General features: G+C 40.0%; 3 protein-coding genes across 3 annotated transcripts; 2 read left to right on the top strand and 1 right to left on the bottom strand.

Moving 5' to 3' along the window:
* Positions 1–6521: 6521 nt before the first annotated feature.
* LOC132710114 (olfactory receptor 6E1-like) lies at positions 6522–8099 on the top strand. The gene has a single exon (XM_060685574.2). The coding sequence runs from the start codon at positions 6522–6524 to the stop codon at positions 7464–7466; it is 945 nt and encodes a 314-aa protein (XP_060541557.2). The 3' UTR covers positions 7467–8099.
* A 5970-nt stretch (positions 8100–14069) lies between these two features.
* Positions 14070–15036, top strand: LOC132710113 (olfactory receptor 6E1-like). Its single transcript, XM_060685573.2, has one exon. It carries the CDS (start codon positions 14092–14094, stop codon positions 15034–15036), a length of 945 nt encoding a protein of 314 aa, XP_060541556.2. The 5' UTR covers positions 14070–14091.
* Positions 15037–20220: 5184 nt separating this feature from the next.
* On the bottom strand, positions 20221–21257 carry LOC148113745 (olfactory receptor 6E1-like). The gene has a single exon (XM_087893341.1). The coding sequence runs from the start codon at positions 21255–21257 to the stop codon at positions 20319–20321; it is 939 nt and encodes a 312-aa protein (XP_087749467.1). The 3' UTR covers positions 20221–20318.
* Positions 21258–21564: the final 307 nt, after the last annotated feature.

Genomic DNA, 21564 nt, shown 5'->3' with positions numbered 1-21564 from the left:
CTCTCTGTCTCTGTCTCTCTCTGTCTCTCTCTGTCTCTCTGTCTCTCTGTCTCTCTGTCACTGCCTCTCTGCCTGTCTCTGTCTCTCTGTCTCTCTATCTCTCTCTGTGTCTCTCTGTCTCTCTATCTGTCTCTGTCTCTTAGTCTCAGTCTCTCTCTCTCTCTCTCTCCCCCCCATTAATTATTTAATTAGTTCATTTGGTTTAAAATGGGATTTTTTTTAAAAATTTGATTTATATGCCGCCCTTCTCTGAAGACTCAGGGCGGCTTACAATGTGCTCAGCAATAGCCTTCATCTTTTTGTATATTTATACAAAGTCAGTTTATTGCCCCCACAACTGGATCCTCAATTTACCTACCTTAGAAAGGATGGAAGGCTGAGTCAACCTTGAGCCTTGGCGAGATTCGAACCCTGCAGTAATTGCAGGCAGCTGGTCTTAATAACCAGCTTAATAACAGGGTGCCTTAAACCCCTGTACTACCAAGGCTCTTGTTGTACATGTTTTTAACTTGTGTTCGCTGCCCTGAGTCCTTCTGGAGAAGGGCGGCATATAAATACATGAAATAAATAAATAAATAAATAAATAAATAAATAAATAAATAAATAAATAAATAAATAAATATAGTTCCTATATACACAATACAAAATAGCAGTGTTGTAAGGGACCTTTGGAGTTAATCCAAACCCCAGTTCAGGCAGGAAACCCCTGTACCATTTTAGACAAATTGTTGTCCAATCTCTTCTTAAAACTTTCCAGCATTGGACCATTCGCAACTTCTGAAGGCAAGTGCTTCCACTGACAGTTAATTGTTCTAACTGTCAGGAAATTTCTCCTTAGTTCTAGGTTGCTTCTTTCCTTGATTAGTTTCCACCCATTGCTTCTTGTCCTGCCCTCAGGTGCTTTGGAGAATAGCTTGATTCTCTCTTCTTTGTGGCAGCCCCTGAGGTACTGGAACACTGCTATCATGTCTACCCTTTTCCTTCTTTGCATTAAATGTGTCATATATATCTATATGCATGCACCTACACACATACGTACACACACAATATATATATATATATAAACATCAAAAGCATCATCAAAAGCATCATCAAAAAAGCTCAATAAAGAACGTTCTTTCTGCGCAAACTTAGAAAACTCAAACTGCCCAAATTGCTGCTGATCCAGTTCTACAGAGGAATGATTGAGCCTGTCATCTGCATCTCTATAACTGTCTGGTTTCGTTCTGCAACCCAACAAGACAGACACAGACTTCAATGGATAATTAGAACTGCAGAAAAAACAATGGCTACCAACCTGCCTTCCATTGAGGACCTGCTTACTGCAAGAGTCAAAAAGAGGGCTGTGAAAATATCTACAGACCCCTCGCATCCTGGACATAAATTGTTTCAACTTCTACCCTCAAAACGACGCAATAGAGCACTGCACACCAAAACAACTAGACAAAAGGACAGTTTTTTCCCAAATGCCACCACTCTGCTTAACAACTAATTCCCACAAAACTGTCAAATAATTTACTAAGACTGTATTACTCTTATTCTTCTCTTCCTTACTAGTATCTATCTCTTCCCACTTATTACTACAACCAGGTTGCTTGTACCTTTCAATTAGGAGCCTGAGTGGCATAGGAGGCTAATGCCTCCTAAGGCAGCATTTAACATCCAGCTGCCTGCAATTATTGCGAGTTCAATTCTCCCCAGGCTCAACGTCGACTCAGCCTTCCATTCTTTCTAAGGTGGGTAAATTGAGGACCCTGTTTGTGGGGGCAATAAGCTGACTTTGTATAAATATACAAAAGGATGAAGGCTATTATATATATATATATATATATATATAGTTTTTATTTGTTTCCTAGTACGATTTGATAAGTTTATTAGTAACCTTGACTATCACTAAGTGTTGTATCTTTTCATTCTTGATGAATGTATTTTATTCTCCTTATGTACACTGAGAGCATATACACCAAAGACAAATTCCTTGTGTGTCCAATCACACTTGGCCAATAAAGAATTCTATTCTATTCTATTCTATTCTATTCTATTCTATTCTATTCTATTCTATTCTATTCTATTCTATTCTATTCTACACTCACACACACACACACTATAGACTGTACACAAAACATATATATGTTGTAAAATTCTAGGTGAGTCACATGCCATCCATAGTTCAACACAGCATTACTTTTCACTATTTTTCCAATCCTGTCCCTCATAACAGGAGTGTCTCAGTGCTTCCTAGGAGATCTGTTCCCTGCTTAACTCTCTAGGAAAAGGACCATCTGTTACATACAGTAGGTGGATGGGATGAAAGAAGTGGGTGGAGAGATTGGGAATCATGAGTGGTCAAGAGGGAGATTGGTATTTAACTAGAAAATTGATTTGGTGCGATTAAAAACCCAGCCCACTTATTTAAAACATTGATTGACTGCTCATCTGATAAACAACGCTGGGACACTTCCAATCAAATCAAATCCTAGTTTTTATATTAAGAAAAGATTGGACAACTATTTGTCTGAAATGGTATAGGGTTTCCTGCATGGGGGGCTGGACTGGAAGACCTCCAAGGTTACTTCCAACTCTTTTGTTACTCTATAATTCTGTTATTGCTAAATGTCTGGATTCTCAGTCATCCAGGTTATGCTTTTTAAAAGGCCAACCGGATTTTCTTTGTTTTTCCTCAAAGATGTTTCGCTTCTCATCCAAGAACTGAAGACACTTCTTGGATGAGGAGCAAAATGTCTTTGAGGAAAAACAAAGAAAATCCAGTTACCTTTGGAAAAAGCACCTTTGGGATTTTTCTGCTATTCCGTTAAAATGATATATCTATTAAACGAAGAGCAGCTAAAGCATGAGGGAATTAACCTATCACTATCAAAATGAGATACCTGTGTTTCCCCAAAAATAAGACCCTGTCTTATGGTGTGGGGTTTTTTTGCCACCAAAAAAGGCACCAGGTCTTATTTTCGGGGTATGTTATCCACTGACTCACCTCACTCCCGAAGGCCTCTGCAGCCGATAACAGAGCTCCAGATCGATCCGGAGCTCTGTTATCGGCTACAGAGGCCTTCGGGGAAGCCTTGCCGGCTGCAGAAGAAATGGGCTGGCAAGGCAGGTGTTGGGGTGCGCGAGGCCTGGCTGCAACTGTCCAAAGGTAAGTAGTAGGTCAGCTCCACCTCCCCATCCCCGCCCTAGCTTAATTTTTACCCATGGACCCAGGAGTGGGCGGGGTCTTATTTTGGGGATAGGGCTTATATTGGGCACACATGTAAAAATCAAGCTAGGATTTTCTTTTGAGATAGGCCATATTTTTGGGAAAACACAGTAACACCATTTGCATTCTATGCTGCCAAAAATAACAAACCTTAGATCATGGTTTACAAATCACAGCGGTTGTGCAAAGGCAGAACCAAATCACAGCTAAAGTTGTTTTCTTGCACTAGCACTGATGACTAGCACCAAGTTTGGGCAACAAAACATCTGCAGGAAAACAAGCAAGCTCAGAGAGCACCAAGGACCCCTCATTTTAACCCTGAGCTACAAATATTCTCCTTTATTGGTACCACAATTAAAGTTGCATGCGGTATTGCCAAAATAAAGCACAATACAGGAGGGACGTGCACACAATGATTTTGCCTGTCTTTGGGTTTGACATCAATAGAGGAAATAGACATAGAGTACCTATTACAGATTTCCCTGTGATGCATTTCTTCACTGCTTCAGGAATCCCTGAGGGATCTTTGCAAGCCAATCTTGAATACCTCTTACATCATCTGCTTCAAAATAATAATTATCTCCGTGGCTTATAAGAAGTTACTTCTATGTTCATTGCCATAAAAAGATACGGAAGGCATGCATGCAGAAAAATTGTCCGGTATACACCTGCGAACTCAGAATCATTCCAAAGGCACTCTGAATGGTGAATATTATCTTTTCCTAAATTTAAATTAGGAAATAAAGTTGTGAAGGATAATTTCTCCTTCTTTTGGTTTGTCAGTACATGCAGTCTTGTCTAACAAACTGGGAAATGGTTTTATTGGCAGGAAGAAGATAATGACATAGCATAGGATTCATGAAATTTGTATGACTATTTTAAAGTAAATTGGAAATGGGGAGGATTTTGGAAATGTTTCAATGCTTGGGTCAAGAATGTTGGGTTTTAATACTGTTCTCGAAAATCAAGAGACTGATTGCAAAGTTTCAGATTGTTACATTAGGTAAAGGTGGTTAAGGACTGGTTTAGAAACAAAACTGAAGCCAAATTTTGTTTACTCATATACAGTACTGTGTTTCCCCCAAAATAAGACCCTCTCTTATATTTTTTTTGAATGCTGAAATAAGTACTTGGCCTTATTGCTATGTGCTCAAAAGCCCGATTGGACTTATTATCAGGGGATGTCTTATTTTAGGGGAAACAGGGTAGTGGCCCAAATTGTGGAAACCTTTGGGGAAAAGTGTATTTTTAAAAACTAGTTAATAACACCACTTTTTTTTTTGGAGTAGTACCATAAAAATATACATGAATGGAAAGATAACTTAATCAAGATGTAATGCAAGAAATTTTATGAAGGGTTTGCTATTAGAATAGCAGTTACAGTATAAAGAAGAAAAGGGAGACACGTAGAAAAAATGAGATATACAAAAATGATCACCATGGAAAAAAGGAGATATACAAAAATTATCACCATGTTAGTTAATACTTAGTTGGGTAAACTTTAGCATGAATTACAGCCTTACAATGTCTTCCACATGGAGTGAATCAAGTCTTTTTGTTCTGCAGCTGTTAGAATGTGAAACCAAAATGGAATGATTGCTGCTATTAACTGGGTTTTATTGCTGGGTCGCTTCTGGCTAACAAGTTTCTTTAGTCAGCTTCATAGATTTTCAATTGGGTAAAGGTCTGGGCTATTCCCAGGCCATTCCAGCAGTGGAATAGGATTATCTTGAAACTCCCTTCCCCCCAAAAAGTGGCGTTATTAGCCATCAAACCTCAAAAATACACTTTTCCCCAAAGGTTTCCACAATTTTGGCCACTACTGTAATTAGATGGGATTAAGACCTATCCTGCTGCACTGGCAGAAAATGATTTAGTGTTATTTGAAGAGGAATAATTTTTGAGAGCCGACATTTCTGGCCACTGTTTTTGGTAATTGTCGAACAAGGAAGACATATGGGAGGAGGGAATCTGCATTGCCACATTGGGACGATCTCCACTATAGATTGATTATGTGTCATCAAATCATTTCTTTTACTCCTACGGAACATGCAGATTTTTTTTCCCCATGATGATCTGTCCTTAAACTGGTCCTTCAACTTTTCCAATGGTTCATTCATCATTGCTGTAACCGAGTTTCTCCACTTTGCTTCTGGTCTTTCTATTCTTTTGATTCCTTCCACCTTTCTGAGCATTACAACTGTCTCCGGAGAGCTAGGTCTCTCCATTATAGACACAATAGAAATGTCATCACTTTGTTGCATTCTTCTCTATGATCCTCCCTTCTTGGGTTTGCATGGGGATTCAAAGTAACAGAGATAATACAGAGATAGAGACTGATAGGAGTTGGAAGGGACCTTGATGGTCTTTTAGCTCAACCCTTCTCAAGCAGGAAACTCTACACCATTTTCCACAAGTGGTTGTCCGGTCTCTTCTTAAAAGCCTCCAGTGATGGACCAGCCACAACGACTGAAGACTAGCCATTTCGTTGGTTAATTGTTAAATGTTTCTAGAATGCCTTTTTGCAAGTTCACTTTTATGACGACACCTTTGTGCTGGTTTAACCTTCCTTAGCATTATGCCACGAGGATGGAGTGAGGAGATGGATTCAACACAAGAACATATTTAGGGAAATTTTTGGACTAATGAACTCTCTGACAAAACGTTCATCATCCAGATTTCTCAGTCATGCAAACACAACCTGTACACTTGTAAACCAGGATCTATAGAGAATTGGCACGGAGATTCTGCAGGGCATATTCCAGTGGTGAAATTCAATTTTTTTTTACTATTGGTTCTGTGGGCGTGGATTGGTGGGTGTGGCAGGTGAAGGATCCTGCAAAATCCCCATTCCCTCCCCACTCCTGGGGGAAGGATATTGCAAAATCTCCATTCCCACCCCACTCTGGGGCCAGCCAGGGGTGGTATTTTCTGGTTCTCCGAACTGCTCATAATTTCCACTACCGGTTCTCCAGAACCTGTCAGAACCTGCTGGATTTCACCCCTGGCATGTTCCCCTACGATGAATTACAGTAGCGGCCAAAATTGTGGAAAGCCTCTGGAGCCTGGGGAGGGCGAAAACAGACCCACCGTGTCATTGCATGCCAAAAGCGGGGGTCGCGCAGGGGGGTCGCCCACACATACCCCCGCTTTTGATGGCAAAAAGGTGAGCCATCACTGCCTTAGACTAATGATCTGATAATAATCAAAGCTGGTGAAATTGGATTTATTGGAAATTTGCGATTAAAATGAAATTGGAGTTGTAGTAATCTCTTATCGTTTCATTCTATTTTCAGGAATGAACTGAATGGCAAACAGCACCACAGTGAGAGAGTTCATCTTGTTAGGGCTGACCAACAACCATCAACTTACCGTTGGACTTTTCCTCATCCTGCTTGGGATTTACCTTTTAACATTGATAGGAAACATGTTGATTATTATGATCACACTGGCGAATGCCCAACTGTATACCCCGATGTATTTTTTCCTCCGATATGTGGCATGGGTAGAGATTGGGTATGTGAGTACCATCATTCCTAAAACACTGGCCAACATGGCCACTGGCAGCAAAAGCATTTCTTTAGTTGGTTGCTTCACACAGATGTTCTTCTACTTTTTTTTTGGGACCACTGAGTTCCTTCTATTGGCCACAATGTCTGTTGATCGATACATAGCCATCTGTAACCCTCTTCACTATCCAACCATCATGAATGAACAAATCTGCTCCTTATTGGTACTTTGTTGTTGCGCTGGGAGTTTGTCACTAATTCTAGTTCCAAGCATTCTTTTCCTTCAAATACCATTTTGTGGTCCTAATATTGTCAATCATTTCTTTTGTGACAATGGATTTCTAATCAAACTATCATGTGTTGACACTGGCCTCTTAGAACTTGTTAATTTTCTGATTTCCACATTAGCTTTGTTTGGGACTTTAATTATCAGCTTTGTGTCTTACATCAAAATAATTTGTACAATTCTGAGAATCCCATCAACTACAGGGAGGAAGAAGACTTTCTCCACTTGTGCCTCACACATGAGTGTGGTCTCCATCACATACGGCAGTTGTATTTTCATATACATAAGACCCGAAGGGAGCAGCCAATTAGAATTCAACAAAATAATGGCTCTTTTGAATACTGTCATGGCTCCACTTTTGATCCCATTCATATATTGTTTGAGGAACAAACAAGTACAGGATGCTTTGGGGACTGAACTGAGACGATGGGTTGTGTTTTGCAAGAAATTGAGATGATTTGTCATTGATGTGACCTTGAAGTAGATATTTTATACATTTAAGTTCTACTTTGTTAAACTGTGGCATGTGCTGTTTTCAGATGTAATGAACGCACACTGAGATGGTTTTACAAGGGGACCTGAGAATACATAAGGTTATGGTAATCAGAAACCAAGAGTGGTGCGATGGCCTAGAGGTGGAGCTCTCACCTCACGATCAGAAGGCTGTGAGTTTGATCCTAGGTAGAGACAGCTATTTCTTTCTCTGGGCACAATGAGAATATATCTGCTGAATATAACTCTGAGTTGGCGACAAGCAGGGCATCCGGCCACTAATCACTCAGCTCCATTCAGTTTACCAGACTCCACCCCACAAGGGATTATGGAGTCATTAAAAGGTGATGATGATAATGATGATGATGGCAATCAGGAACCAAAACATCTGATAATCCCCAACAAAATAAACCACAATACATGAGAAATACACACACAATGTTTTAGTCTGGCTTTGGATTTGACATTGACAGAGAATGCATGATAAATATTTCTTGCAATTCACAATAGGCTTCTTTGCTCCTTGAGACGTCCCTGTGTGATCTTCACAGTTAGTCTTGAATACAGTACTGCCTGGCAAAAATAAACTAGGGAATAAAAGTTTGACAGATGTTGTTGTTTTGCCTCTGATTTGTATGAAACATACCCTAATACTCTAGAATATTGATTTTATTGATTTTATTGATTTATTTTATTACATTTCTATACCGCCCTTCTCCCGAAGGACTCAGGGAGGTGTACAGCCATATTAAAAAAAACCCATCACAAAAATTAAAAACCGTTAAAATAATTAAAGCAATTTGGCCGTTATTAAAACCCTTAGCTAAAACCTCTTTAAAACCAATTAAAAGCCATTAACATTAATTTAGTCAATCAGGCCGGCTTGATTGAACAATAGAGTCTTCAGAGCATGACGGAAGGCGCGGAAGTCGGGGATCCTTCTTCTATCCGGGGGCAGCTCATTCCATAGGGCAGGAGCCCCCACAGAGAAGGCTCTCCCCCTGTGGGTCACCAGCCGACATTGCTTGGCCGACGGCACCCTGAGGAGGCACTCTCTGTGAGAGCGTATCGGACGGTGGGAGGCATTCGGTGGTAGAAAGCGGTCCTGTAGGTATCCCAGTCCTAAGCCATGGAGCGCTTTGAAGATGGTGACAAGCACCTTGAAACGCACCCGGAAGACCACTGGGAGCCACTGCAGCTCACGCAAGAGAGTTGTTCCCCGGGAGCGACGGGTCGCTCCCATAACCACTCATGCGGCCACATTCTGGACCAGTTGGAGCCTCCGGGTGCTCCTCAAGGGGAGCCCCATGTAGAGAGCGTTACAGTAGTCCAGACGGACATGAGTGACTGTGCATAAGGCATCCCGATCCAGAAAGGGACGCAACTGGGAAATCAGGCGAACCTGATAGAAAGCCCCCCTGGCCATGGCTGTCATATGATCGTCTAAAGATAGCCGCGTATCCAGGAGGATGACCAAGTTGTGAACCCTCTCTGAGGGGGACAAGATCTCCTCCCCAATAGCCAGCGATGGTATCAGTTGGCTATATCGGGGCACCGGATACCACAGCCACTCGGTCTTGGAGGGGTTGAGTCTGAGCCTGTTCCTCCCCATCCAGATCCGCACGGCCTCCAGGCAACGGGACATCACGTCAAATCAAATTTTAAAAAAATATATATTGTTTTTATTTGTTTCCTAGTATGATTTGATAAGTTTATTAGTAACCTTGACTATCACTAAGTGTTGTATCTTTTCATTCTTGATGAATGTATTTTATTCTCCTTATGTACACTGAGAGCATATGCACCAAAGACAAATTCCTTGCGTGTCCAATCACACTTGGCCAATAAAGAATTCTATTCTATTCTATTCTATTCTATTCTATTCTATTCTATTCTATTCTATTCTATTCTATTCTATTCTACACACACACACACACACACACACAGAGAGACTCACACACTATAGACTGTACACAAAACATATATATGTTGTAAAATTCTAGGTGAGTCACACGCCATCCATAGTGCAACACAGAATTACTTTTCACTATTTTTCCAATCCTGCCCCTCATAACAGGAGTGTCTCAGTGCTTCCTAGGAGATCTGTTCCCTGCTTAACTCTCTAGGAAAAGGACCATCTGTTACATAGGTGGATGGGATGAAAGAAGTGGGTGGAGAGATTGGGAATCATGAGTGGTCAAGAGGGAGATTGGTATTTAACTAGAAAATTGATTTGGTGCGATTAAAAACCCAGCCCACTTATTTAAAACATTGATTGACTGCTCATCTGATAAACAACGCTGGGACACTTCCAATCAAATCAAATCCTAGTTTTTATATTAAGAAAAGATTGGACAACCATTTGTCTGAAATGGTATAGGGTTTCCTGCTTAGGGGGCTGGACTAGAAGACCTCCGAGGTTACTTCCAACTCTTTTGTTACTCTATAACTCTGTTATTGCTAAATGTCTGGATTCTCAGTCATCCAGGTTATGGTTGTCCCAAAGGTGCTTTTTCAAAGGCCAACCGGATTTTCTTTGTTTTTCCTCAAAGACGTTTCGCTTCTCATCCAAGAACTGAAGACACTTCTTGGATGAGGAGCAAAATGTCTTTGAGGAAAAACAAAGAAAATCCAGTTACCTTTGGAAAAAGCTCCTTTGGGATTTTTCTGCTATTCTGTTAAAATGATATATCTATTAAACAAAGAGCAGCTAACGCATGAGGGAATTAACCTATCACTTTCAAAATGAGATACCTGTGTTTCCCCAAAAATAAGACCCTGTCTTATGGTGTGGGTTTTTTTGCCACCAAAAAAGGCACCAGGTCTTATTTTTGGGGTATGTTATCCACTGACTCACCTCGCTTGCACAAAAAGGAGCAAAAAGGAGCCCCTGGCCTCCTTTTTGCTATCAGAGGCCTTCAGGAATGTCTTCTTTTGCAGCCAGCAAGGCCGGCACAGCTTTCCCGAAGGCCTCTGCAGCTGATAACAGAGCTCCAGATCGATCCGGAGCTCTGTTATCGGCTACAGAGGCCTTCAGCGAAGCCTTGCCGGCTGCAGAAGAAATGGGCTGGCAAGGCAGGTGTTGGGGTGCGCGAGGCCTGGCTGCAACTGTCCGAAGGTAAGTAGTAGGTCAGCTCCACCTCCCCATCCCCACCCTAGCTTAATTTTTACCCGTGGACCCAAGAGTGGGCGGGGTCTTATTTTGGGGATAGGGCTTATATTGGGCACACATGTAAAAATCAAGCTGGGATTTAATGTTGAGATAGGCCGTATTTTCAGGAAAACACAATAATACCATTTGCATTCTATGCTGCCAAAAATAACAAACTTTAGATCATGGTTTACAAATCACAGCGGTTGTGTAAAGGCAGAACCAAATCACAGCTAAAGTTGTTTTCTTTCACTAGCACTGATGACTAGCACCAAGTTTGGGCAACGAAACATTTGCAGGAAAACAAGCAAGCTCAGAGAGCGCCAAGGACCCCTCATTTTAACCCTGAGCTACAAATATTCTCCTTTATTGGTACCACAATTAAAGTTGCATGGCGTATTGCCAAAAAAAGCACAATACAGGAGGGACGTGCACACAATGATTTTGTCTGTCTTTGGGTTTGACATCAATAGAGGAAAAAGACATTGAATACCTATTACAGATTTCCCTGTGATGCATTTCTTCACTGCTTCAGGAATCCCTGAGGGATCTTTGCAAGCCAATCTTGAATACCTCTTACAACATCTGTTTCAAAATAATAATTATCTCCGTGGCTTATAAGAAGTTACTTCTATGTTCATTGCCATAAAAAGATACAGAAGGCATGCATGCAGAAAAATTGTCCTGTATACACCTGCGAACTAAGAATCATTCCAAAGGCACTCTGAATGGTGAATATTATCTTTTCCTAAATTTAAATTAGGAAATAAAGTTGTGAAGGATAATTTTCCTTCTTTTGGTTTGTCAGTACATGCAGTCTTGTCTAACAAACTGGGAGATGATTTTATTGGCAGAAAGAAGATAATGATATAGCATAGGATTCATGAAAATTTGTATGACTATTTTAAAGTAAATTGGAAATGGGGAGGATTTTGAAAATGTTTCAATGCTTGGCTCAAGAATATTGGGTTTTAATACTGTTCTCGAAAATCAAGAGACTGATTGCAAAGTTTCAGATTGTTACATTAGGTTAAGGATGGTTAGGACTGGTTTAGAAACAAAACTGAAGCCAAATTTTGTTTAATCATATACTGTACCATGTTTTCCGCAAAATAAGACACTGTCTTATATATATTTTTTGAATGCTGAAATAAGCACTTGGCCTTATTGCCATGCGCTCAAAAGCCCAATTGGGCTTATTATCAGGGGCTGTCTTATTTTGGGGGAAACAGGATAGTGGCCAAAATTGTGGAAACCTTTTGGGAAAAGTGTATTTTCTAAAACTAGTTAATAACACCACTTTTTTTTTTCGGAGTAGTATCATAAAAATATATATGAGTGGAAAGATAACTTAATCAAGATGTAATGCAAGAAATTTTATGAAGGATTTGCTATTAGAATAGCAGTTACAGTATAAAGAAGAAAAGGGAGACACGTAGAAAAAATGAGATATGCAAAAATGATCACCATGTCAGTTAATACTTAGATGGGAAGCCTTTAGCATGAATTACAGCCTTACAATGTCTTCCCCATGGAGTGAACAAAGTCTTTTACTTCTGCAGCTGTTATCATGTGAAACCAAGATGGAATGATTGCTTCAATTAACTGGGTTTTATTGCTGGGTCGCTTCTGACTAACAATTTTCTGTAGTCGTCTCCATAGATTTTCAATTGGGTTAAGGTCTGGACTATTCCCAGGCCATTCCAGCAGTAGAATATGATTATTTTGAAACTCCAAAACAGAAGAAGGAGAAGGAGAAGGAGAAGGAGAAGGAGAAGGAGAAGGAGAAGGAGAAGAAGAAGAAGAAGAAGAAGAAGAAGAAGAAGAAGAAGAAGAAGAAGAAGAAGAAGAAGAAGAAGAAGAAGAAGAAGAAGTAGTAGTAGTAGTAGTAGTAGTAGTAGTAGTAATGGTGGTGGTGGTGTTATTAGCCATCAAACCTCAAAAATACACTTTTCTCAAAAGGTTTCCACAAGTTTGGCCACTACTGTAATTAGATGGGTCAGCAGTTACTCTGGGTTTAATACCTATCCTGCTGCACTGGCAGAAAATGATTTAGTGTTATTTGAAGAGGAATAATTTTTGAGAGCCAACATTTCTGGCCACTGTTTTTGGTAATTGTCGAACAAGGAAGACATATGGGAGGAGGGAATCTGCGTTGCCACATTGGGATGATCTCCACTATAGATTGATTATGTGTCATCAAATCATTTCTTTTACTCCTCCTTTTTTCCCCATGATGATCTGTCCTTAAACTGGTCCTTCAACTCTTCCAATGGTTCATTCATCATTGCTGTAGCCAAGTCTGTCCACTTTGCTTCTGGTCTTTCTATTCTCTTGATTCCTTCCACCTTTCTGAGCATGACAACTGTCTCCGGAGAGCTAGGTCTCTCCATTATAGACACAATAGAAATGTCATCGGTTTGTTACATTCTTCTCTATGATCCTCCCTTCTTGGGTTTGCACGGGGATTCAAAGTAACAGAGAGAATACAGAGATAGAGACTGATAGGAGTTGGAAGGGACCTTGATGGTCTTTTAGCTCAACCCTTCTCAAGCAGGAAACTCTACACCATTTTCCACAAGTGGTTGTCCGGTCTCTTCTTAAAAGCCTCCAGTGATGGACCAGCCACAACATCTGAAGACTAGTCATTTCGTTGGTTAATTGTTAAATGTTTCTAGAATGCCTTTTTGCAAGTTCACTTTTATGACGACACCTTTGTGCTGGTTTACCCCTCCTTAGCATTATGCCACGAGGATGGAGCGAGGAGATGGATTCAACACAAGAACATATTTAGGGAAATTTTTGGACTAATGAACTCTCTGACAAAACGTTCATCATCCAGATTTGTCAGTCATGCAAACACAACCTGTATACTTGTAAACCAGGATCTATAGAGACTTGGCACGGAGATTCTGCAGGGCGTATTCCAGTGGTGAAATTCTTTTTTTTTTTACTATCGGTTCTGTGGGCGTGGATTGGTGGGCATGACAGGGGAAGGATACTGCAAAATCTCCATTCCCACCCCACTCTGGGGCCAGCCAGGGGTGGTATTTTCTGGTTCTCCGAACTACTCAAAATTTCCGCTACCAGTTCTCCAGAACCTGTCAGAACCTTCTGGATTTTACCCCTAGCATGTTCCCCTATGATGAATTACGGTAGTGGCCAAAATTGTGGAAAGCCTCTGGAGCCTGGGGAGGGTGAAAAACAGGCCCACCGGGTCATTGCATGCCAAAAGCGGGGGTCGCGCAGAGGGGTCACCCACGCATAACCCCCGCTTTTGGCGTGCGATGGCAAAAAGGTGAGCCATCACTGCCTTAGACTAATCATCTGATAGTAATCAAAGCTGGTGAAATTGGATTTATTGGAAATTTGCGATGAAAATGAAATTGGAGTTGTAGTAATCTCTTATCGTTTCATTCTATTTTCAGGAATGAACTGAATGGCAAACAGCACCACAGTGAGAGAGTTCATCTTGTTAGGGCTGACCAACAACCATCAACTTACCGTTGGACTTTTCCTCATCCTGCTTGGGACTTACCTTTTAACATTGATAGGAAACATGTTGATTATTATGATCACACTGGCGAACGCCCAACTGTATAGCCCGATGTATTTTTTCCTCCGACATGTGGCATGGGTAGAGATTGGGTATGTGAGTACCATCGTTCCTAAAACACTGGCCAACATGGCCACTGGCAGCAAAAGCATTTCTTTAGCTGGTTGCTTCGCACAGATGTTCCTCTACTTTTCTCTTGGGACCACTGAGTTCCTTCTCCTGGCCACAATGTCTGTTGATCGATACATAGCCATCTGTAACCCTCTTCACTATCCAACCATCATGAATGAACAAATCTGCTCCTTACTGGTACTTTGTTGTTGGATTGGGGGTTTGTCACTAATCCTAGTTCCATCCATTCTTTTCTTTCAAATGCCATTTTGTGGTCCTAACATCGTCAATCATTTCTTTTGTGACAATGGATTTCTCATCAAACTATCATGTGTTGACACTGGCCTCTTAAAACTTGTTAATTTTGTGATTGCCATATTATCTTTGCTTGGGACTTTAATTATTAACATTGTGTCTTACATCAAAATATTTTGTACAATTCTGAGAATCCCATCAACTACAGGGAGGAAGAAGACTTTCTCCACTTGTGCCTCACACATGAGTGTGGTCTCCATCACATACGGCAGTTGTATTTTCATGTACATAAGACCCGAAGGCAGCAGCAAATTAGAGTTCAACAAAATAATGGCTCTTTTGAATACTGTCATGGCTCCACTTTTGATCCCATTCATATATTGTTTGAGGAACAAACAAGTACAGGATGCTTTGGGGACTGAACTGAGACGATGGGTTGTGTTTTGCAAGAAATTGAGATGATTTGTCATTGATGTGACCTTGAAGTAGATATTTTACAGGTTTAAGTTCTACTTTGTTAAACTGTGGCATGCACTGTTTTCAGATATAATGAACGCACACTGAGATAGTTTTACAAGGGGACCTGACAATACATAAGGATATGGTAATCAAGAATCAAGAGTGGTGTTATGGCCTAGAGGTGGAGCTCTCACTTTATGATCAGAAGGTTGTGAGTTTGATCTTAGGCAGAGACAGCTATTTCTGTCTAAAGACAGGAACCAAAACATCTGGTAATCCCGAACAAAATAATTTTTTTGTTTATTTATTTATTTATTTATTTATTTATTTATTTATTTATTTATTTATTTTTATATGCCACCCTTCTCCAGAGACTCAGGGCGGCTTACAATGCATGAAGCAATAGCCTTCATACTTTTGTATATTTTATACAAAGTCAGCTTATTGCCCCCACAAACCGGGTCCTCATTTTACCCATCTTAGAAAGGATGGAAGGCTGAGTCGACCATGAGCCTGGTGAGAATTGAACTCGCAGTAATTGCAGGCAGCTGGATGTTAAATGCTGCCTTAGTAGGAGGCATTAGCCTCCTATGCCACTCAGGCTCCTGAGTGGCGTACATGAGAAATACACACACAATGTTTTAGTCTGGCTTTTGATTTGACATTGACAGAGAATACATGATAGATATTTCTTGCAATTCACAATAGGCTGCTTTGCTCCTTGAGAAGTCCCTGTGGGATCTTCACAGTTAGTCTCGAATATGTGTTGCATCTTATTATGCTTCAAAACAGTAACTAGGTTCCTATTTGGTTTTTTGTTTTTTTAAATAATATTTATTAAATTTCCAAAGATTAAAATACACAGTACAAAAAGAAACATAATACACAAAAAAAAAAAAACAAGAAAAAACAAACAAACACAGAGACAGACAAAAAGCAAAAAATATAAACAACCATAAAGGAACATATCAAAATTTCAATACTAATAACAACTTTTCTGCATCGGTATCTCTAACCTATTTAACCTCTTTACACAAATTCTACTTCTAAATATCTCTATCTTAAACTTACACCTTTATTTAAATTATCTTGATTTTCTATTTACAATTCAATCTCATAACAAAAACATCCCTTAAATTTTATGTTTTACTCTCCAGCCAGGAATACCATTTATTCCATATTAAATAGTACTCGGTGTCCTCCCTCTCCTTCATTTCCATAGATAATCTGTCCGTCTCTGCACTTTTGAATATTCTTTTTATTATGATTTGATCTGGAGGGGTGTCTGGTTGTTTCCAATTTTGTGCTATCACAATTCTACTTGCCGTTAGTATGTGCAATATGATATATTATATATATTATATTGTATGGAAGGGAAAATGCAGAAAAGTATACAATATATCATCTTACACATACTAAGGTTCCTATTGTTTTTAAGAAGTGGCTTCCATGATCATTGCTCAGAAAAGATAGAGAAGAAGAACAAAGCAAATTTGCACAGAGGATATATCCATGAGCCAAGCATCTCCCCCAAACAACTGAGAACGGAGAAAATTATGCTTCCCAAACATTGAATTAAGGGGTAATGTTTTAATAGATGTATTTGCTTTGCCTCCGATTTATAAGCAAAATCAGCACAATTTCACAATCTAGGAAAATGGCTCTGACTAAAGCAAAAATATAAGATAATAGCACAGAGAGATCATGAAAATTTTCTAAATATGTTATATCTATGGAGATTCTCAGTCATCCAAGTCATGGTTGTCCCAAAAATGCCTTTTCAAGAGGAAAAAAACAACAATGTCACCTTTTGGACATCCTGAATATGTTTTATGTATATTGTTAGGTGGTAAAAATACTGCCTGGCAGAAATAAACTAGGGAATAAAAGTCTGATAGATATTGGGTTTTTTGCCTCTGATTTGTATGAAACATACCCTAATAATCTAGAATATTGATTTTACCAGTATGAACCTGATGATGAATACCTGAAAGATCTTGAAAAATTTGTGAATAATTCTTAACACAATAGTCAAAATGAGTATGCACGGGATAATTTTATGAGATCCTGCCATGTTAGTAGGTGCTTAAGATAGTTTCCATGGAATCTCTCTTCATTCCAATGATAACCTTTGCAAGATTAGTGGACTGGAGGCTAAAACATATGAAGAATGGTTGCAGGAACTGGGTATGCCTAGTCTAATGAAAAGAAGGACTACGGGAGACATGATAGCAGTGTTCCAATATCTGAGGGGCTGCCACAAAGAAGAGAGAGTCAAGCTATTCTCCAAAGCACTTGAGGGTAGAACAAGAAGCAATGGGTGGAAACTAATCAAGGAGTGAAGCAACTTAGAACTAAGGAGAAATTTCCAGACAATTGGAACAATTAATCAGTGGAACAACTTGCCTTCAGAAGTTGTAAATGCTCCAACACTGGAATTTTTTAAGAAGATGTTGGATAACCATTTGTCTGAAGTGGTGTAGGGTTTCTTGCCTGAGCAGGGGGTTGGACTAGAAGACCTCCAATGTCCGTTCCAACTCTGTTATTCCATTCTAAGGTGAAGGAGAGCAAAACGAAGGAGGAGATATGGCCCATGTCTGACAATGTTCCCATGGTTGAGGATGGACCTGAAGCTGAGTCTTCAGACTCTAGATACAAACTTAACTTCTACATCAGCAAAATAGATATTTAATGAGCTCATTTTCAGCCCGTGGTCAAAATAAGAAGCATCAGAAGTCCCACCAAATGTCTTATTCACTCACCACGCTAAGCCACAAAAATGTTTTTCAGGTTTACAAGTAAAAAGACCAACAAACAAACTTTAGAAGTTTACAAATTGTGAACCTCTTTTGCAAAGGGAATATTATTGATATAAATCCGTAGAGATTCTCAGTCATCCAGGTCACAGTTGTCCCAAAGGTGCTTTTTCGGGAGGCAACTGGACTTTCTTATTTTTTTCTTTTGAAGACATTTCGCTTCTCATCCAAGAAGCTTCTTCAGCTCTGACAGGATAGTGGGGAATGGAAGCTCCTGTCAGAGCTGAAGAAGCTGCTTGGATGAGAAGCAAAATGTCTTTAAAAGAAAAAAAAAGTCCAGTTGCCTCCTGAAAAAGCACCTTTGAGATATTATTGCTGTAATATCTATCTATCTATCTATCTATCTATCTATCTATCTATCTATCTATCTATCTATCTATCTATCTACCTATCTATATCAGTATTCAACTAGTGAGGGACAATACATGTATCCTGTCTTTTGTTTTTCAGTTTTAATCCTTTTTTTAAAAAAAATGCCTAGTTTTGTTTTGTTTTGCCTTTGTAATTTTTTCTTCTTTTTTGAAAGTGTGCATTTTAATATTCTGAATAGAATAAAAACTTTTATATAAAATATTCTCATCCCCAGCTGAACACAACCGAGTAAACTTGTTGATATGGTAATGAAACATTTCATTCGGGGCATATTTATTAAAATTATTTGCCATCTATCTCGCCGCAGGGGTCACTCTAGGCAGCTTGCAACCATAAAAAGGGAGAAATGAAAAGAATGCGAAAAGGAACAGAAGCAAGTTAACAGAGCATTAAAATAAACAATGAAAAAGAATGTAATGACAAATACAGCTATAAGGTAAAAGTAAAGGTTCCTCTCGCATATATGTGCTAGTCATTTCTGTCTCTAGAGGGCAGTACTCATCTCCGTTTCAAAGCCAAAGAATCAGCGCTGTCCGAAGATGTCTCTGTGGTCATGTGGCCGGCATGACTAATGATTACCAAAAAAGAAAGAGAGACAGGTAGAAAGCAGAGAACGAAGGGGAGGGAGGTGGAATCTGCCAACAGATTGGGTGGAACTCCCCCTTTAGATCCCAGACCAACTGGCAGAGCCAAATCTATAGATCTTTTATTAATTGAGCAGCATCTACAATGATAACAAAAGATAAGAAATGTTCTTCAAAGTCCTTTTTTTTCTTTCTCTCGGTCTCTCTGCCTTTTCTCTTAGTCCCTCAACTTTATCACCTGAAGGATTGAAGTATGGAATCTACGCATGGTTGTCAGTCTGATTTTCTACACATAGCTCCATTCATTCTCCTGTGTCTCAAAGAGTTCCAGAATTGGAGAAGGTCACTGCCCTGATTAGAAGATGCTCATCTCCATTCACAGTCTAACAGAAAAATCATGCAACCCCCCCTCCCAATTTCCAACAGCACTAATTGAAGATCCAAAGAAAAAGATGGCCTCCAAGACTGTGAATAGAGATGAGCATCTTCTAATCAGGGAAGTGACCTCCTCCAGTTCTGGAACTCTTTGAGACACAGGAGAATGAATGGAGCTATGTGTAGAAAATCAGACTGACAACCATGCCTAGATTCCATACTTCAATCCTTCGGGTGATAAAGTTGATGGACTAACAGCACCTAGTGCTGTTGGAAATTGGGAGGGGGGTTGCATGGAGTTGGTAGAGATACAGTAGTGGCCAAAATTGTGGAAACCTTTTGGGAAAAGTGTATTTTCTAAAACTAGCTAATAACACCACCTTTTTTTTTTTTGAGTAGTATCATAAAAGTATATATCAAGGGGAAGATAATTTAATCAAGAATGTCATGCAGTAATTTTTATGAAGGATTTGCTATTAGAATAGCAGTTACAGTAGAAAGAAGAAAAGTGAAACACGTAGAAAAAAACAAGATACACAAAAATGATCACCATAGAAAAAAGAAGATATACAAAAATGATCACCCTGTCAGTTAATACTTAGTTGGGAAGCCTTTAGCATGAATGATGGCCTTACAACGTCTTCCCCATGGAGTGAACCAAGTCTTTTAGTTCTGCAGCTGTTAGAATGTGAAACTGATGGCTTCAATTAACTGGGTTTTATTGCTGAGTCGCTTCTGACTAACAAGTTTCTTTAGTCAGCTCCATAGATTTTTCAATTGGGTTAAGTTCTGGGCTATTCCCAGGCCATTCCAGCAGTGGAATAGGATTATCTTGAAACTCCAAAAAAAAAAAAAGTGGAAGAAGAAGAAGAAGAAGAAGAAGAAGGAGAAGAAGAAGAAGAAGAAGAAGAAGAAGTGGTGTTACTCGCCATCAAACCTTAAGAATACACTTTTCCCAAAAGGTTTCCACAATTTTGGCCACTACTGTATTTAGCCATAACAATGCTCTTTCCTCTGAGAATCAAGGACGTTCAGCCTGCACCTGGAGAGGTCATTTCCCCGATTAGACGATGCTCATCTCCATTCACAAGCAACCTTCAAAGCTGTTTTCCTCTCCATCCACAAGCATCCTTCAAAGCTATTCTCGTCTCCATCCACAAGCATCCTTCAACGCTGTTTTCACCTGCCTGTTCCTCAGGCTGTAAATGAAGGGGTTGAGCAAAGGGGAGACCACGTTGTTCAGGACACCTACCGTCTTGCTGAGGTCCAGCCCGCCGCTTTGCGTGGGCTTGACGTACATGAAAATGCAGCTCCCGTAGGTGATGAAAACCACCACAATGTGAGACGCACAAGTGGAGAAAGCCTTTTGCCTGCCCGCCTCGGAAGGGATGTGCAGGACAGCCGCAATGATTTTAATGTAGGAAATGATTGTGACAGCCAGAGTCCCCAGCACAGTAAAGGTGGCCATGAGAAAATCCATCAGTTCCAGAAATTGGGTGTCGGTGCAGGCCAGCTTGATCAGTGGTATGTTGTCGCAGAAGAAGTGATTGATGACATTTGGACCGCAGAAGGGCAGACGATATAACAGAATCAGGGGCACTATGATATAAAGGAAACTGATCAGCCAAGAGCCCACCACTAACCGCATACACAACTGATTGTTCATAATAACCGTGTACCGTAGGGGATTGCAGATGGCTACGTAGCGGTCGAAGGACATGGTGGCCAGAATGAAGAACTCAGCGGTGCCCAACATAAAATAGAAAAAGGCCTGCGTGAAGCAGCCCGCCAGAGAAATGGTGCTGTTGCCTGAGGCCAAGTTCAGTAAAGCCTTCGGGATGGCAGAAGAGATAAATCCTATTTCCAAGACAGAAAAATTCCGGAGGAAAAAATACATGGGGGTATGGAGGCGATGGTCAACCAGAGTGATGTAGATGATGAGAAGGTTTCCCATGATGGTCAGAAGATACGTGAGAAAGAGGACCCAAAAGAGAAGGATCTGCAGCCAACGGATACGGGTGAAGCCTACAAGAATGAATTCGGTTACCGTAACTGTCTGGTTCAATATTTCTGCCATTCCATTATGAGTTATTTCTGGATCAAAGTCTTTAGAAGAATAGGAAAAGGTCTGATGCGTCCAACCTTTCCCTCACAACATTAAAAAAAATAATAATTCCTTTTAAAGTTGTCGTGATCGACAAGACAAAAAAAACAAAACAAAACAAAAAAAACCCAGAATAATTGGGAGAACTGTTAAATTTACATTCTAGAAAACTCTAGTAAGAAAGTCTACAACTATCAGTGGAGGAAAGAGTTATTGGAGAAACAAAGTAAATAATACCGCAGATCAAAGTGGGAAGGAGAGGTATCTTTTCCGAACCCTT

Source organism: Pantherophis guttatus, chromosome 4 (assembly GCF_059756535.1).
Source record: "Pantherophis guttatus breed Tessera chromosome 4, ASM5975653v1, whole genome shotgun sequence".
NCBI classification, from domain to species: Eukaryota; Metazoa; Chordata; class Lepidosauria; order Squamata; family Colubridae; genus Pantherophis; species Pantherophis guttatus.
This window is presented reverse-complemented; position numbering and strand designations above follow the sequence as displayed.

Excerpts from the sequence above, each read along its gene's own strand:
- LOC132710114 (XM_060685574.2), top strand. The coding sequence starts at position 6,522 with ATGGCAAACAGCACCACAGTGAGAGAGTTCATCTTGTTAGGGCTGACC.
- LOC132710113 (XM_060685573.2), top strand. The coding sequence starts at position 14,092 with ATGGCAAACAGCACCACAGTGAGAGAGTTCATCTTGTTAGGGCTGACC.
- LOC148113745 (XM_087893341.1), bottom strand. The coding sequence starts at position 21,257 with ATGGCAGAAATATTGAACCAGACAGTTACGGTAACCGAATTCATTCTT.